The 19,734-nt window shown below is 40.4% G+C and overlaps 1 protein-coding gene across 3 annotated transcripts in view; it reads left to right on the plus strand.

Annotated features, from left to right (window-relative positions):
- The window catches only part of wnk4a (WNK lysine deficient protein kinase 4a), a 70,512-nt gene that overhangs the window by 47,204 nt on the left and 3,574 nt on the right, over positions 1 to 19,734 (plus strand). For 2 of the 3 annotated variants that reach the window (XM_067968904.1, XM_067968905.1), the window contains exons 11-18: positions 745 to 861; positions 2,031 to 2,195; positions 3,556 to 3,613; positions 5,894 to 6,028; positions 8,421 to 9,472; positions 9,769 to 9,865; positions 16,133 to 16,646; positions 18,385 to 18,587. In XM_067968904.1, the coding sequence (XP_067825005.1) occupies positions 745 to 861; positions 2,031 to 2,195; positions 3,556 to 3,613; positions 5,894 to 6,028; positions 8,421 to 9,472; positions 9,769 to 9,865; positions 16,133 to 16,646; positions 18,385 to 18,587 (2,341 nt within the window). The remainder of the gene's footprint in view (positions 1 to 744; positions 862 to 2,030; positions 2,196 to 3,555; positions 3,614 to 5,893; positions 6,029 to 8,420; positions 9,473 to 9,768; positions 9,866 to 16,132; positions 16,647 to 18,384; positions 18,588 to 19,734) is intronic. The other variant, XM_067968906.1, reaches the window with a different exon arrangement.

Below are 19,734 nucleotides of genomic sequence, written 5' to 3' on the forward strand. Positions count from 1 at the left end.
ATGTGGCCTGAAGACCAATTTCCATCGATCCTTGGGCCTCTTGCTTCGGGCACTCACTGCCTCCACAGTGCCGAGTGTGGGCCAGACTAATTTCTACCCTGTAATGTTGTATTTCCTATGATAATTAAAGTCTGAAAATGCCCTTGGGTCACTTACCGCCCTGCTTACACTGGTGTTCCCGTCACCACCATCTTGGTAGGGGCCTTTAGATGGGTCGGCCAGAGTGCCTACCTGTTTTAGGCAGAAGGCCACTTTTAAGATGCAAATGTGGGTCCTATGATGTGCATAGGACTCTTGAGTGCAATTTTGAGGTACATATGGGTGGAGTGTGCATCAGGCACACTCTTTCCATTTGTACCAGCGTTCAGCGGCCACAATACTCTTGCCGGCCGGCCCATGCGTGGAGCCCCTTCTGGGATCGCACAGCTTGCCAGATCAATGGAAATGAGGCCCGGGCCTCAAAATAGCTCAGGTCTCACAGCAGCAACCACAGCGGATGGCAGGTCGATTCTGCCCGTCGACTGCCTATTTCACGCCAAAAGTTAAAATTGGCCCCTTTTTCTTGGCATCTGTGTCTTTAGCTCTTTCATTTGTTTTAAAGATTCTGATTGATGATCCTTACAGTGTAGAGCAGTTTCTTTCACAAGGAAACACCTGCAATGAATACAGTTAGTACAGATTATAATAGCTGTTGCTGTCACATGTCATGCGTGCTGATTGTTAACACCTTCCATTCCGCTGCAGATTTCAGACAAAGGAGATCGAGTTGTCGAGTGCCAGCTCCAGACACACAACAACAAAATGGTCACATTCAAGTTCGACTTAGAAGGCGACTGCCCTGAAGATATTGCAGCAGTTATGGTAGGTAAAGCATGAAAAAAGCCCTCTTTTTTAGGGAACACCGGGGGTGAAATTGGTCTTCAGCAATAGCGCAAATCGACGATAGCAAATCGGCAGCCCATTTTGAAGTCAATGGCAAAGAAAATCTGGCAGAGCGTAAAACGAACTGCCGATTCATTATCACCTGTTTTGCATTTCTACTGAAGACCAATTTCATCCCCACTAAGTCTTTTCCCCTTACTTCCCCTGAAATCAAGCAGTGCTGTTAATGACTCTATATGGCCTAAATATTATTTACAGAAAATCTTTGATTATTATTTATGACATTATTATTTTCATATCTTACCACCTTTCTCTTTTTCATTTTCTATGATTTATTTCTTCTCCATTTTTATTTATTTTTATCCTCCTCTCACATTATGCACTATAATTTAGCTGAGAGGTCAAGCAAGCAACCTCCTCCCAAGTTTCTGCCAACGCTGCTGTTGCTACTGTTACTCAGAGATGTGTAAAAATAGCTTAGGAAGATTCATGTATGGGATTTGCTCAACCAATAAAAGTTAAAAGTGCCAATGAAATGTCAATGCTCGTTCAGTTTGAAGTAAATGCCCTCGTCACATTGGTCACTTCCTTGTACCATGAGCATTCTGCAGCCAAGAGAGCAGGTGACCAACCCTCTCCTAGGGTTCTGTCCTGAGCCAGGCACCAAGAGGCATCCAATAGTAGTCTGGAGACAACACTTTCAACTCACTACCTCACAGGGGAATGCCTGGGCTCCACCTGTCTCCTTACAGCACTGTAGCTGTGCTCAGGAACTCAAGAGCATGGAAGAATTGAACAACTTCTGCCTTGGCATTAGTGGAGGGTTCACATTTGCACAATAAAAATACCATACCGAATTGTGAATTGATTAATTGAATGTGCTGCAAAACTGCAATCATTCTTTTATGAAGCAAAGGGAAAATTTGATGAATATATTATTGAAATTTCTTTCATGATATCAACGCTTAATAAATCATTATATCTGTCAACCAGTGTTTAGTTGCAGCAGTTAAATGGAACGTTCAGTGTGTTATGGTAATTCTGTAAATGTGGGCACTTCAAAAGCTTGTATTACTTCTTTTGCATTTGCCATGAACTGTAAATCTGCTTTGTGATACCGTGGACTAATTGTGCCATGACTTGTTCAGATCAATAGGGAGTTCATTCTACTGTCAGAGCAGGATGGTTTTGTCAGCAAGCTGCAAGAAATAATACACAAAGCAGAGGCAGTGTTGAAGAAGGATATTCGCAGGGATCAGGGTACAGATACAGCTACTAAGCAATCAAATTCTATGAGTTCCCATGATTCTCAGGTAAGGAGCACTCTGGAATTTATTACTTTTCTTCTAAACCATTAAACCATTGTAACAATCCACCCTCCCTGTCTCCTTTGCCATATGGCCTATTTAACAGAGGTGTTCATCTATTTTATTTTAAATAGATGAACACCTCTGTTAAAATAATGGACAGTGGAATGTCAAATGAATGCATTAAGTGTGTCTCCACTATAACCACTAAGAGTATTTTGTAACTTATTGGGCATGATTTTGACTCCGAGCCGGGAAGGGGTCGGGGGGGTCAAATTGCGGACAGGAAACCCGGAAGTACGGGTTTCCCGGACGTCCTTAGATTTTGACATAAGGACGTCTTTATTTGTCGGTTAGCCGTCCGACTGACCGACCTGATTGACAGGCTGGTCTCAGTCGGATGGGAGAGCAGCCAGGGAGAGGACATGTTCAGGTAAGTCTTAAGGTAAATCTTTCTTTGTATGGGGGGGTGGGGGGGGAAATGGGGGGCATGGGACCACAGGGGCAGGGGGCACAGGGGCGCAAGGGGCATGGGTTGGCACAGGGGAGTCAGTCATGGAAGGGCGGGATCGGGGGACAGTCACGGGGGGGGGGGGGGGGGGGGGGGGTGTTGGCATCAGGGGTCATCGTGGGGGGCCATGATCGTTGGGGAAGGGATCAGGGTCGGGGGTCTGTGATCGTTGTGGGGGGGGGTGGAGATCGTGGGCGGGGTTCCACGATCGTTGCGGGGGTTGCTGCAGGTAGGTTTGTTGGGCCAGGGAGAAGCACTCCTGCTCCTCCGGGCCAACAAGCTGTGCCAGAAAGGCACCTATCTGTCAGTCTCGGGCCTTCTCACCTCTTTTCACGTGGCGTGAAAGAGAACGCCCGGGAATCCCGGCCCCCCGGGGTTGAAATCGGAAACTGTGGAAAAGTGGAGGCCTGCAGCCTCCTTGAAAGTTTTTAAGGCCCGACCCGCCTCCTGGGACTGGCTTGGTCGCCCGCCCCTCATCCTGCCCTGGTGAAAACCGGAAATGGGCAGGTTGGAGTCAGGTCTGAAACGGTTGCGATTTTGAATGCCCCCCTCGCCCCCAACCAACTCATTTTTCACTTTTAAAATCGTGCCCATTATGTTTCAGATTGTAAGGCCTGAAAACCATGCGTAAGTGTAACCTACTAACCAATAAGTAAATAATGCTAATATGCTCCTAGGCAGTTGAAAGTTGGATATTCTTATTAAAGTCATCCTTCCAAGGCTGTGTTTTTTGATCATTTTACCTATTAATATCCATATATAACATTTTTCTGTAACCTAAACAAATGAATAACAATGGCCAGTTTATAAACATGTGTCGTAGTTGTGTGATAACTATAGTCTTGTGTTTCAAAGGGAGAAGAAAAGTTGAACCAGTCACCATATCCCACATTATTGCTTTCAGCTGGAACAGGTAAGCTACACAATTAATACATTATTGTCAGGATCACTGAATCAGTCTTTATATCTATTATACCTTTAAAATTCACCTCCCCCCCCCCCCCCCCCATCATTGTCACTGGACAGAAGAAGGACACTGCAGCTAGGCCCAGAAGCATTGCTATTTCCTATCCCAGGCGATTAGCATAGTTGGGGGACACCCCCAGTGAAGGCCTGTCCCCTAGCCGAGCCTTGTACCTGTGTATCGGGCCTCCAAGACCAAGCCTTCTTACTGAGGGGACTTAAAACTTAAAATTGCAACTGCCCCGCTTGTCTTCGGCCTGCTCCCAGGACCCCTGCTGACTATCCAGTGGTTGGGGGTCCTGGAAATAGGCCATAACACCAGGTTGCAATGGGCACCTGTGTGTCGGGGTGCCCAGCAAGCACAGTCACAGGAGATTGAGGCAGGAGGCTGGGAACACTCCCCCGTCGCCTCATTTCATCTCTGCCATGGATTTTCATTGTAGTGCAGGTGCAGACCCAGCTCCATCTCCAAGGACAATGCAAAGTGGATGGAGACATGAGGAAACAGGTCTTCACCTACTTTACTTGACCTTTGTGCCTGGGAAAATGGCCAAATCCCAGGGGGCAAAGGTCAGAGAAATTGTTACCACGGTTTTCTAAAATATTGCACAACTCAATGGTGATATTTTTAAAAACATTCTCTAAAGAATGGTCCAGTGAGAATTTCATAATAGTTTTGTATAGGATTCAGAAGTAATATACTATTAAATTAAACAAGAATGTTTTAACATAAATATGACATAGAATCATACAGGACAGAGAAGGCCATTCGGCCCATTGTGTTTGTGCCGGCTGTTTGAAAGAGCTATGCAATTAGTTCCACTTTCCTGCACTTTCCCCATAGCCCTGAAAATTTCTCCTTTTGAAGTATTTATCCAATTCCCTTTTGAAAGTTACAATTGCATCTGCTTCCACCACCCTTTCAGGCAGAGCATTCCAGATCATGGAAGCTTAGACAATTTACGGCACAGAAGGAGGCCATTCGGCCCATCGTGTCCACGCTGGCTGAAAATGAGCCACCCAGCCTAATCCCACTTTCAAGCACTTGGCCCGTAGCCTTGTATAGATCATCATAACTCGCTACGTTAAAAAAAATTCTCCTCACTTTTCCCCCTGGATTTTTAGCCAATTATCTTAATGTGCTCTGGTTACTGGCATGTTGCATAATATTTTGCTTATCTCATTTACTTCATGATACATGTAAACTGTTGATGAAAGGCATCAAAACTAAAACAAATATGTTGATTTGCATGTTGTACGCTGCACCCTGAAGATTATGCCAGAATTCACACTGAATAGAATGATGTATAACATGGCTTACTTCAAATAAATTTGAGCTTTTAAAGAGGTCACATTATCAAAAAAAATGTCAGTTAATATGGGTCACATGATGATGATATTATCAAGTTGGCATGCCTATACCCCATTTATCCTAACCAAAATAATTTAATATTTTTCTAAATATATTTTTCTAAAATCCACTGTTAAGTTGCATGCTGTAAGGCCTGAGAACTAAGTTTAAGTCTAACTTTCTATCAGATATATAAGTAATACGAAAGTGCTTTTAGACACACCATACCATTGGGACAGTGTGGCAGTGCCATTTACAGGCCAATCTATGTCTTAGCAAATATTCAGTGAGGACTGAACAAAAACAAATGCAGTGAGGTTGGTCTATAAACTGTTCATAAAATTAACAATCACATTACAATCACACTGTCCCCAATGCTACGGAATGGAAGTGTTCCAAGGGAATCATCTTACTCTGTATCATACAAGCAAAAATAAAGTGTAGACATGAATGAGCCTTTAAATGGTAGGTTCATTGGAACAGTTCCCCACTGAACTTGGAGGTCAGCAATGATAGAATTCCATGAGACATATTCACAGACTGAAAAAGATGAAAATACGTGGATTTTTTAATTTATGTAATCTAAATGAATAATTGTTAAAATATTGAAGCTTATTGACTATTTGGTCTCTGTCATTATTGAAAATTGCAGACTTTGAAGGCATTGTTGGTGCATTCTGTTTTCAGTTTAAACGATAGCAATTCCTCTATGGGACTGAAAATTAAGGAGAAATGGAAATCAGTTCTGTGACAAAACATTAGCATAAAACAAAGACTCACAAAGATTGTCAGATAAACAATGCCAGCCAGTCCTTGTTGCTATTATGTATGATGTTATTGAATTCCAGTACATACCATGATCTGTTTATTCTATGCTAGAAGGAGTGAATACCTCTCTCAGTCATGTGGTAGTGTCTCCAACAAGGAAGTTTTTGGTCAGCCCTGTTCCTGAAAATAAGCTGTCAAGTCCTTTGACTCTTAACTCATCAGCTCAGCCTTTTATCTTACCTACAGGTATGAATGCCTTACAAAACAAAACATCTTTATATATTGAATATAATAATGCCAAGATAAAGATATTAGAACAATAATCGATTCCAGTTTTTAATATAAAATGTACGTTTGTAATAAAGAGATCTAGCTGAAATTATACAATAGGTGTTACAAAATCTTTACTGATTACACAAAATGGATCCCATCTGGCTCTCTATCTGTTGGCATGGTTGTGTCATGCAATGTGAGCTAGTCAACATTTTTGGGTCCTGTAAAATCGTGAGCAGACCCTGGCACAGAGTATTCCCCATTATTAAGATGTTTAAATATATGTCCAACTACCTGATAGGCATTTGGTTGTCTGTATGAAAGTTCCCCACAATAAAAAGCAAGCTCTCCACATGAAGGCCTTTTTTACAGTTTGAAAATGCATTGCTGTATCATAGCTTCACTGGGAATCTGATAAATTACATGAATTCCTATAAAGGTTGGACCACTGTGCGTCAGAACTGGTTGAGATTACTCGAGAATCTCCCTACCATGGAGAGTACTGAGTATGTTGTAGGGATAAGAACTTTAAAAAATGTGATAATTTCTTATTGACTAATTCTTAAAATCCAGAACCCTAAGAAAAAGATATATAATCCTGCACCAAGTAGCATTATATGGACTTGATTTGAACCTTTTGTGACTAACATTAGTTGTCTCTGATATTCCAACTAATCTGTATCTGCTATTTAAATTTTACCAAGGATATAGCACTGAGTGAACCTAAATCAGGATGTAATTCATCATCATGTGGTCATGAGTGCAGCAGGAATGGCTGCATGAGTACCAGATAGAGTTCATCCTGATATTTTTATACCTTTTTGTTGTGCTCATCAAGGTGAAGCATGTTAATGCTAACCTTCCATTTTGGGCATTTGATGCCAGCATCATGTGCTCCCAGTTATATTATGTCTAGATACTCACTCAGTATGCTTCAGCCCCAAACTCAGAATAGCACATCTACTACACTAATGTGACATTATGTCATTTCCTGCACCATCCGTCCAGCAGTCTCTCTGAGTGAGATTTCAAATTTAGTGGCAATTAGTGCTAAATTGGGAACCGTTTTGTGCTGTGGACCTTGTCCACTGGGAACTACATTGAGATTGCCTAAACTCATTTGACATTGTAACCTTACAGCCAACATAGAAACAAGGGGGGTGAAACTGGACTTTGTTGTGCCAGGGGCTCAGAGGTCCTATTTAAGGGCCGACCTCCTGTGCCTGAACAGCGTCGGAAACACATCCAATGCCATATTGGTCTAGAGGCATCCCTGGCGTCAGCCTAAAATAGGCATCAGGGTCCCTTGAATATCTAATAAAGAGCCTAACACCTATTTTAGGAGCCATTCAGGAAATCTGTTTGCCCTGAGCGGAGCAGGCGTCGGGCCTGCTGTGCTCAGGATTACTTGGTCTACATGCAACCTAGCCAGCAGTCCAACAAAGTAAGTTTAAAAAAAAATTAACTTTCTAGGGAGCCGGGAGGAGCAGGAATTCTCCTCCATCGCAGTCCTGAGGGCCACTGCCGCCGTCCACTCTTAATCGCTCCTCTCCCAGGACATACCTGAGGGCCACTGCCAACATCGCAGTGGTCCGACATTCATCCTTAGCTTCTCCCATGAGCTGCCTGGGGATGCGTGGTAGGCAACTTGCTGGACTAATTAAAATGAGGCCCAAGGCCCAGTATCAATTGGCTCTTGGTCCTACCTGTTCAGGCTCAGTAATCTTTCCCTTTGCCCAGTTTGCGTTGGCAGGATGGCACGAACCAATATTTACCCTCAGTCTGGGCTGGGCCAGAGGTGAAAGACCAGCATGTAACCCATTGCACTACTCCGGAGATTTTTAGTAAAGGCTATAGAACTTGTGCGATGTATTTAGCTGCCTGAACAGCTTTAAAAGAAATGATTAATAGTTGTCTCAACACAAAAGGAAAAAATTGCAGATGCTGGAAATCTGAAACAAAAACAGAAAATGCTGGGAACATTCAGCAGGTCAGTCAGGATCTGTGGAGAGAACAGATGAGTTAACATTTCCAGAGTAGACTCTTTTTGTTTCTGCACCTGAAACATTAACTTATCTGTTCTCTCCACAGATGCTGACTGACCTGCTGAGTGTTTCCAGCATTTTCTGTTTTTATTAATAATTGCCTAATTGTCTCTATCGTACTCACTTAAAAGCATTTCATTGTTTGCTTCCTAGTATAGTAACTATAATTAAAATGTATTATTTTCTGATGATAGTACTTTCTGCGTGTGAACTCAGCTAGTACTAGCACCAGCAAAAAAGATTAAAATTGAATGTTTTGAATGTGGTTTCGCTAAGAGTTTTTGAACTGGTTGAACTGCTATTACTTTATTTTCCCACAGCTTCATCAGATGTGTACTACCAGCCCAGGGCAGCATCCCAACCAATTTCAACAGATCGTATATCAGTAGCAACATGTAGCACTGAGACACTTTCCAATCTTGACCCAATTCCAGTCTCTGATGGTGCACACAATGGAACTGACCTGTTTGTTTCTACACCATCGCAGAATTTTAAGCCTGTGCTAACTTCTCTACCTGCTGCTACGTGTGCTTCAAACACTCTTCTAAACCTAGCACTGAATCAGCAGGGAAGTCCACAATATGCAGCCCAAAGAGAATTTCCAACAAAGGAAGCAGGGAATATAGGCAAAGACATACCACAGTTTTTACAACCACAAAGTAGTACCTGGCCACCAACTACACAGCCCTTGACTCTCCTGGCTGATGTGCTATCATTGATGTGCATGAGCCATCTGGCCCATACATTCCTACCGATGAGTTCTTCACAATCTTCACTGATGTCCTCCTGTAGCAACATCTCTTCTCCAGTCTCTCCTCAGTTTTCACCAGTCAACGATTCTTGGTCGCCTCATCTTTTATCTCCAGAAACAAATGTTGGACAACAGCCAGATAATGCTGGGAATGGTGGCATGAAAAGTTTAGAAGGACAACTTGAATCATTTTTCCCTGAATGCAACAGGCCTCATGAGATACTCCAAAACTTCAATCAGGTACCAAGGACACCAAGTTCTGAACTAGATCATATGATATCATCAAGCAAAGAAACTGACTTCCGTCCAATATCTTTAGGTATCCAGGGTATCCCACAACAGAAAGTAGCTTCTACTACAAATACTTTCATTCCCATGTCCACTGCAATACCAGCCACTATCAGGTGCTCTCCATCACCAGCAAACTCTCCATTTTATTCTCAACCTAGTCCTGTATTTAATCTTGCAGGTTCCCTTCTGCCACTGCAGAATGTTAATCTAGGAAACTATGTAAACACTGGTTTCTATGGCAGCACATCAGTTTCACCTTCCATGCCTCAAGTTGCTGTCACAGATCCTATAAGCTCCTCAACTAAAGAGCTAGAGAATAGACAGTTCTCGGTAAGTAGAATTTCTTCAATTTAGAATTCTATAATTAATCTCTGTAATTTCTGAAATGCATAATTAAGATTAGTAACTCTCCATAGTAATTCATCTGAATGTAATTGATTTGCAAGGCACTAGTGGGACCAGGCTTGTTGTCATTTCAACAAACATAAATTATGAGTCATTCTAAGCGAATGAATGGCGATATAGTATTACAGATTATTTGAATTATATTTTAATTAATGCGTTGAATGAAAAATACTTATCTGGCACAATTTTGATTTACATTTATGTGAACCTCTTTTTAACAGCTGCTGGATATAAGTCACAAAAATATATCGCCATTGATTATAACTGAAGACCTAACATCAACATCAGGAAAATCATCATTGCCTCCTATTACTGAGGGTAAGTAACCACTAGAACTGCAATATGCTTTGGAAAGTTGGAATGCTTTATTTATTATTAATTACTTAGTATTTTCAATTTCCAATCAGTTCATGCCATATGATTTTTCCATCTATTCACAAACAGAATCATTTGTAACTTCTGTGAGGTATCTATAAAGCTGCAGCATTATTTTCAAATGACCCTTACTAAATTTAAGAAATATAGAATTAGCCAACTAATGTCGTATGCTTTATTTGCAACCTTTTTACTGAAATAAACTACTTTTAAATAATTATTTGAAACTAAATAACGACAGCACTTAGTTAAGTTTCCATAAATATTTCAATATATACTTTGTTAAAAAGTAGCAAACATGAATTTAAATTATAGAATCATAGAATCATAGAAGTTACAACATGGAAACAGGCCCTTCGGCCCAACATGTCCATGTCGCCCAGTTTATACCACTAAGCTAGTCCCAATTGCCTGCACTTGGCCCATATCCCTCTATACCCATCTTACCCATGTAACTGTCCAAATGCTTTTTAAAAGACAAAATTGTACCCGCCTCTACTATTGCCTCTGGCAGCTCGTTCCAGACACTCACCACCCTTTGAGTGAAAAAATTGCCCCTCTGGACCCTTTTGTATCTCTCCCCTCTCACCTTAAATCTATGCTCCCTCGTTATAGACTCCCCTACCTTTGGGAAAAGATTTTGACTATCGACCTTATCTGTGCCCCTCATTATTTTATAGACTTCTATAAGATCACCCCTTAACCTCCTACTCTCCAGGGAAAAAAGTCCCAGTCTGTCTAACCTCTCCCTGTAAGTCAAACCATCAAGTCCCGGTAGCATCCTAGTAAATCTTTTCTGCACTCTTTCTAGTTTAATAATATCCTTTCTATAATAGGGTGACCAGAACTGTACACAGTACTCCAAGTGTGGCCTCACCAATGCCCTGTACAACTTCAACAAGACATCCCAACTCCTGCATTCAATGTTCTGACCAATGAAACCAAGCATGCTGAATGCCTTCTTCACCACCCTATCCACCTGTGACTCCACTTTCAAGGAGCTATGAATCTGTACTCCCAGATCTCTTTGTTCTATAACTCTCCCCAACGCCCTACCATTAACGGAATAGGTCCTGGCCCGATTCGATCTACCAAAATGCATCACCTCACATTTATCTAAATTAAACTCCATCTGCCATTCATCGGCCCACTGGCCCAATTTATCAAGATCCCGTTGCAATCCTAGATAACCTTTTTCACTGTCCACAATGCCACCAATCTTGGTGTCATCTGCAAACTTACTAACCATGCCTCCTAAATTCTCATCCAAATCATTAATATAAATAACAAATAACAGCGGACCCAGCACCGATCCCTGAGGCACACCGCTGGTCACAGGCCTCCAGTTTGAAAAACAACCCTCTACAACCACCCTCTGTCTTCTGTCGTCAAGCCAATTTTGTATCCAATTGGCTACCTCACCTTGGATCCCATGAGATTTAACCTTATGTAACAACCTACCATGCGGTACCTTGTCAAATGCTTTGTTGAAGTCCATGTAGACCACGTCTACTGCACAGCCCTCATCTTTGAATTTTTTTTTCTTTTGATTGGTCATTATTAGCTAGAAATTCCTCAACGCACCACATTTATCCTACAGGCAAAGTTACAGAGGCTACAAGACTTTGCATGTGGGATATGTTTAAAGCACTGTGGAATTTCTAGTCCTATATTTGTGCTTATAATCTTCCTGCCAATATGGCTGCTATTCCTGGCACCCACAAGGCACCAAGAGTTTAATTGTTAATATTAGCAAAATTCTTACTAATAGAAATTCAGATGCATGTATACACTTCTATGTGTATCTGATATGTGCTATTTTAGCCATCCATTAAAACATTCTTACCTATTTTAATCTAAACTTGTTTAAAATAAATAGTCATGTAGCCGCTGAAGATTAATTCCAATTTGCCAAAGAAAAGGTAACATTATGAAAAAAGCAAATGGGCAATACACTAATAGTGTCCTTTGTAAACACTCCTATGTATAGGCAGTGTAGTTGTCCATTGTGCTGTGATACAAAGTTGTGGGGATAAAGATTTGTGCATGAAATTCAGACATATTTGTGTCTGCAAATTCCAACATAATCACTTACTAATCTTAGTCATCTCATCAGGTGAAGGTACAAAATAGAGGCAAGCAGTTTCCTTCCAGAAATGGTTGGACAGCAACTGTGCTCCAACCGTTTCTGTGCAATTCCTTGTGGGAAATCGATTGAGAATGTTGCATGGAACAGGGGGGTGTAATAGAGGAGAGAGAAAAAAATTCAAAAATAAGCCACAAACACATCTAGTATAAAAATGGTGATACACAAACTTTTCAAATGTTATTGTAATTGTTTTGATGACACCTTGACCTTTAGAGGATTGCACTACTATTTTATACCAAAATGTAAAATAAATCTTCACGAGAGAAGAGGATGCTGCCATTGTAGCAGTAAAGGAGGAGATAGTAGCGATATTGGATAGGATAAAAATAGATAAAGAGGAGGCACTTCAAAGATTGGCAGTACCCAAAGTAGAAAAGCTACCCGGTCCAGATGGGCTGCATCCTAGGTTACTGAGGAAAGTAAGGGTGGAAATTGCGGAGGCTCTGGCCACAATCTTCATAGATATGGGGATAGTGCCTGAGGACTGGGGGATTGCAAATGTTACAACCCTGTTCAAGAACCGTTTTATAGGGAGAGGTTGGATAGACTGAGACTTTTTTCCCTGGAGAGTAGGAGGTTTAGGGGTGATCTTATAGAAGTCTATAAAATAATGAGGGGCATAGATAAGGTAGATAGTCAAAATCTTTTCCCAAAGGTAGGGGAGTCTATAACGAGGGGGCATAGATTTAAGGTGAGAGGGGAGAGATACAAAAGGGTCCAGAGGGGCAATTTTTTCACTCAAAGGGTGGTGAGTGTCTGGAACGAGCTGCCAGAGGCAGTAGTAGAGGCGGGTACAATTTTGTCTTTTAAAAAGCATTTGGACAGTTACATGGGTAAGATGGGTATAGAGGGATATGGGCCAAGTGCAGGCAATTGGGACTAGCTTAGTGGTATAAACTGGGCGACATGGACATGTTGGGCCGAAGGGCCTGTTTCCATGTTGTAAACTTCTATGATTCTAAGTGGGAGAGAGATAAACCCAACAATTACAGGCCAGTCAGCCTAACATCGGTGGTGGAGAAACTTTTAAAGACAATAATCCGGGACAAAATAAATTAGCACTTGGAAAAGTATGGGCTAATAAATGAAAGTCAGCACGGATTTGTTAAAGGAAAATTATGTTTGACTAATCGATTGAGTTCTTTGATGAAGTAACAGAGAAGGTTGATAAGGGTAGTGCGGTTGATGTACTGTATATGGACTTTCAAAAGCCATTTGATAAAGTACTACATAATAAATTTGTTAGCAAAGTTAAAGCCCATGGGATTAAAGGGACAGTGGCAGCGTGGATACAAAATTGGCTAGGGGACAGAAAGCAGAGGGTAGTGGTGAATGGTTGTTTATTGGACTGGAGGAAAGTATACAGTGGTGTTCCCCAGGGGTCAGTATAAGGACCACTGCTTTTTGATATATATTAATGACCTGGATTTGGGTATAATTTCAAAGTTTGCAGATGACACGAAACTCAGATAGTAACAGACTTCAAGAGGACATAGACAGACTGGTGAAATGGACAGACACATAGCAGATGAAATTTAGTGCAGAGAAGTGTGAAGTAATGCATTTTGGTAGGAAGAATGAGGCAAGGCAATATAAACTAAATAGTACAATTTTAAAGGGGGTGCAGGATCAGAGAAACCTGGGGGTGCACATCTACAAATCTTTGAAGGTGGCAGGACAACTTGAGAAGGCTGTTAAAAAAGCATATGGGCTCCTGGGCTTTATTAATGGAGGAATGGAGTACAAAAGTAAGGAAGTTATGCTAAACCTTTATAAAACACTGGTCAGGCCTCAGCTAGAGTATTGTGTTCAATTCTGGGCACCACACTTTAGGAGGGATGTCAAGGCCTTAGAGAGGATGCAGAAGAGATTTACTAGAATGGTGCCAGGGATGAGGGACTTCAGTTAAGTGGAGAGACTGGAGAAGCTGGGATTGTTCTCCCTATAACGGAGAGTTATAGTCCAGCAATTTTATTTTAAATTCACAAGCTTTCGGAGGCTTCCTCCTTCGTCAGGTGAACGATGCGAAGGAGGAAGCCTCCGAAAGCTTGTGAATTTAAAATAAAATTGCTGGACTATAACTTGGTGTTGTAAAATTGTTTACAATTTATAACGGAGAAGGTGAAGGGGAGATTTGATAGAGGTGTTCAAGATCATGAACGGTTTTGATAGAGTAAATAAAGAAAAACTGTTTCCAGTGGCAGAAGGGTCGGTAACCAGGGGATACAGATTTAAGGTGATCGGCAAAAGAGCCAGAGGCGACATGAGGAAACATTTTTTTTCGCAGCGAGTTGTAATGATCTGGAATGCACTGCCTGAAAGGGTGGAGGAAGCAGATTCAATAGTGTATCTCAAAAGGGAAATGGATAAATACTTGAAGGGAAAAAAATTACTGGGCTATAGGGAAAGAGTGTTGCAATAGGACTAATTGGATAGCTCTTTCAAAGAGCTGTCACATGCATGATGGGCCGAATAGCCTCTTCCTGTGCTGTACCTAATATACTATGAAATCATTTTATTTACTTTAAGAATCTTATGAGTTAAGAAATGTTCTTTGGTTGCATATATATATTTCTACACTTCAATATTACAACACCAATCAGTACAAATCTACAGGAAATGAATTTTGATGATGTCATAGGAAAGGAACAATGGTGTATTTTAAAAGCTAAGATGTTATTTCAGTATGTTCAAACCATCAACTTCTCCCTTCACCGTTAACAAAGCACTAAGCAACGGGTTCTCTCATTTGCTGATGTTTAGGTGAGTAGAGATACTGATCTCAATAATTGTAGCCATTAACAAACATCTGTAATCCACAAAAGAAACCATGACTGTATACATTAGCTGAGATTAGAAATAAATTATAGTGTGAAATAAATTAACCTTAAATGATACCTGAATACAATTAACCTGACAAGTTCCTGAATTATTTTGCAAAGAATGGGAACAGTTTTGTACATTCAAAAATGTTGATTTGAAATGGAATTGATCTTATTAGAGTTGATCAGCCGCTACTGTAGAAATACTGCACTTCAAATAATGTAGACGGATACTTGATATCCAAGAAGTGACAATGAATTTTTTTTTTTACTAGTGTTATTTTTAAACAGGCTGATATATAAAATAATGGTAACATATCTTGGAGACAAAAATAAGCACATGATTTGAATCTTGGAGACAAAAATAAGCACATGATTTGAATCTGAATGCTGAGAAAACAAGTTGATAAGCCAAGGCAATTGGTCAGTATGATTATCAGGCTGTAATAGTAAATAGTCAAGAGTTGACAGGCTACAGCAGTGAGACTGGAGGCACGATATGGATCCTGCCAACTAACTTACCAGACTTTTGACCCCATCAACTTACTAGCCAATTAGCAAGCTGAATGGGTGAAAAATCTGGAAAGTGAGTTAACAGGATCCATAAGGTAAGCAGCAGGATGGCAGGTCACTAGGCTGGAAGAATGAGGCTTTAGAGTCAGGGCTGTCAGTAGCCACGTGCAATGTTAATGGGGCTGGAAGGGCAATCAGGCCAGATGTTGGCTCAGTTCAGGAGATTGGTGAAGTGAGCTAATACGGGGAGGAGGCTAGCCAGTAAGAAAGCAGGCTGGAATGTTTGTGATATTCATAGATCAATATTGTGGATTCAGTGCTCCAACAAGGTTAGTTTTACAGTCTTTCTAAAGAATATTAGTCTTAGATAGTCTTATAAAGAGAGAGCAGATGTCAGCAAACCTGGAGCCAACCTTATATTTAAATTGTCTGGTTTAAAAAAATAAATTCCAGTTTATGGAATATTAATGACTAAGAACAGATTACAAAACAGCTGCTATTTATGACTTTAGTGCATAATTATTTTTCATATTCAAATTGTTGGTTGATAATGTGAACATGATTGGCTGATTTGCTAGTTTGATGTGCTTTCGTTTTTAAAAAAACTGACAGAATGGCTAGAAGTAAATTGCTTGCAAATTAAGTTATGTTCTTAGAATGCTGTTGTAAGAAATATGATAAACATTTGAGGCAGGGGGGCTTTAACATTTTTTTAATGTTTTGCAGAGTTCAAGAATTTTCAGCAATCTGGTTCACCTCAACCCCTTACTGTAGGACGCTTTGAGGTTTTGAAAACTCAAGATCTAATCAGAGAGGTTTCTCCACTGACAAAACAGGATGACAATAAAACAGGAGATCAATTGGTTCCAGACTGCACTACTTTGAGACCAACTATGACATTCAGGGAACCACTGTTGGACATTGGATTAAGTATTGCACTAGGAAGTCAGCAAGACAGCAACTCAATGGCACTGCCAAGTTCATCCAACCAGGTTGTGCAGTCTTCCTTAGGAATCCCTGAGGCTGCAGCAGACAATCACTCTCTAGCTAGCAACAAAGTAATGGTCAGTTCAGGAGATGAAAAACAAAATACTGATTCCAAACTATCAGATGAGCACACTGATTCAGTCCCAGTGCATGGATGGATGCAGTATTCACGGTCTGCAGTCTACTTCAGCAGTGATGATTCTGAAAGCGAGGACGATGAGATATTTGAAGAGTTGCAAAATCTGAGAGAAAAGTAAGCTCCGAGTTATTGCTGTGTACCATTTGTTGTTTGTGGTGCAGTACCCAATTTTGTTGGATCAGATAAACTGAATTTATATTTTGAAAGATATTTTATAAAGTTCTTCCTTAAGTGCAAATCTGCCTTCTGATTTGCATTCCATTTTACATAAAGAAGTTTATTTCATTTTTTGTTTTTTTTAGTTCCCATTTTTCAGTAAAAATACCTATACTGGTAGGTACTGAATAAAAATCATATTAAATTGGTCTGATAAATTTTTCTACCAGTCTATCATTGGCTGAGACCAGTACTAAATATATATACTGTTAACATTATTCTATAACTACTAGCAGATCTCCCATGGAGTTGTCATTGTAAGTTGTGTGACAGGCTGTTTTATAATGACACGAATATTATACCAATGTACAATGTATTATGGAGCTCTGTTTTAGCTGAATTGCTGTTTGGTGAGAGAAGTTTTTAGTTTGAAAGGTGCTTATAAATTTCCAGTTCCTGGTCAAAAAGGAACAACATGGGATGATTGCCTTTACTTTTTATACTTTTGCCACTTTGAAGTGTGACATCTGAAACGTAACATTAAAGTTCTTTTCCCCCATTCAAATTTCTTCCCTTAGCCCTTCTCTGAAAATGTTAATACGTAGCGGGATACTGTTCCACAGGTTATAGTAGCCCTCTGTTACCTCATCCAAATAACCATTCTTCATGCACAAGTCTGGTCAGTGAGTTTCAGCAAGTTATTTGACCCTAAAGGCTATCACAGTTGACCAAACTTCCCCACTCCCAAACTGCACAGGTATTAACTTTCAGCAGAGGCCATTAGATTATCAGGGGATGATTTCCCCACTGGATTTTCAGCCAAGCAATCAATGCCATAGGCTCTGAACCAAGCACTTAACATCATATATAAAATAATAAATATCTGGAAAAAAAGATTTCAATTTAATCTCAGGCTTTATTCCCATGGGAGTTGAGTTTTCGTGGGAGCTGTCCCAATCATCCGCTGTAACTTCGGTGGACGGTCCACAGAAACCCTGGAGAAATGTAAACAGCATTTATGCCATTTCTCTGGCATTTCCACAGATCATCTACTAAAGGTACAGTGAACAATTGGGAGAACCTTTGCAAAAATTTAACCCGATGGCTCCTTTTGCCATAAGAACTCCATTCATTAAGCCTTATATCCCCTCTTCATTAAATATTATTCTCAATAAATCACATTAATTCATCTTATCTGGATAGATATAGTCAAAGTAATCTTTCCTATGAAAGGCTGCACTCAGGAATTTTGTGACGTATGAGCCCAAATTATTTTCTTTAGTCAGTACATAAACACATGCAAAGTTTACTGTCACTGAACTTGTCTTAAGTCCATGTACAAAATTCAAATTTTCCTATTGGATGTAGAGCCATTGCTTACACAGGGGGATAATGAATTTCCTAGGAATTAAGCTACAGTTTTGTAAGAGGGAAAAATATCTTTCTCATTTTATATAACAGCTTTATCATTCCTAACATGATCTGTGGTTCATACCATTCAATCAGAAAAGGTTGTGCTGATATCACAATATTCTGTGCAGAGGCAACACCAACCATATATTTCAGTAAAACTAACTGGTTATTGGCTCTGCAACATCAGTAGATAAATAGACTGATAAAAAGAACTAATATAAATATGGAAATTGGTTTTCCTGAATCCAAACTAGTGACTGAAGTATTTATGTTAATCCAACAGACACATGGCAGAGGTTCAGAGGTTGCAGGCAATACAGAAGAAGGAGATTGAGGAGCTCTATGAAAAGATGGGCAAAGTACCTCCTGCTGGAATAGTATCACCAGCTGCAATCTTGACTGGAAGGCAAAGGCGTTTGTCTAAGGGCAATTTTAACCAATCCCGTCGTAACAGCCTGCAACGACTTGAACCTTTACAGCAAGCAGGTATCTATAAAAACCTGTAGTGAGCATCTGCATTTTATAAGAAAATTAACTTTTCCTTGATATTTTAGAGGTTTATATTGCAAACACAATTGCATGTAATTTTATTCAGAAAGCTAAAAGATGAAGAGAACAAAAATGTTTAATTATCATGTATAGATGAAATAAAATACATTTGTAAGATCACAGATAAGATACAATTAGGAAGGCCATTCAACAACAATTTGCATTTATGTAGCATCATTGATCTAGGAAAATATCCCAAGATGCTTCGCAGAAGGAGATATCAGGAAAGGTGACCAAAGGCTTAGTCAAAGGGATGGTTTTAAGGTGGGTTTTAAAGGAGGTATAGAGGCAGAGAAGTTTAGACAGGGAATCGTATAACAAAGAACCTAGGTGGCAGAAGGCCCAGCCACCAATGGTGAGGTGATTAGGGTGGGGCGGGGTGCACAACAGGCTAGAGTCGGAGGAACAGAAATTATGGGGGTGGGGAGAAATGCAGGGCTGGAGGAGGTAACAGAGATATAGAGGCACAAGGCCATGAAGGGATTTAAACAGGAAGATGAGAATTTTAAATTTGAGGCGTTGAGGGATCGGGAGCTTATATAAGTCAGCTAGGACAGGGTGACTTTGTGCAGGTTAGGATACGGGCAGCAGAGTTTTGGATGAATTGAAGTTTATGGAAGGTGGAGGATAAGAGATTGGCCAGGACAGCATTGAACATTTAGCTGATCTAAGCTCATATATGCAGAAAGACCCTAGTCCCCCATCTCCATCACAGCATCCAACTGTTTCTTAAACAATTTCAGAATTTTGCCTCCCCTACTGCACTCGACGGTCAATTCCATGTGTTGATCACTGTGTGAAAAAGAACCGCTTGCCGTCATCTTAAATTTGCTGTTTATTTGTTTCTTTGTGCAAACTTTCATGATTTAGTTTGAATTAATATTCCAGATCATTACACAAAGTTTATCAGTGTTTACTTCATAGAACATAGAAAATAAAGGAAATCCTTTGTCATTCTGACAGCTTATTGCTGTAGATAACAGATCTAATGTCTGTGCTGCTGCACAATCAGCCAACACAAAGCCCAATTTAAGATTAATATGCCAGATGACCTGCTTTTCCTTCCTCAAGATGAAATACTTCA

This window comes from Heptranchias perlo, chromosome 30, assembly GCF_035084215.1.
Source record: "Heptranchias perlo isolate sHepPer1 chromosome 30, sHepPer1.hap1, whole genome shotgun sequence".
In the NCBI taxonomy this organism is placed as follows: domain Eukaryota; kingdom Metazoa; phylum Chordata; class Chondrichthyes; order Hexanchiformes; family Hexanchidae; genus Heptranchias; species Heptranchias perlo.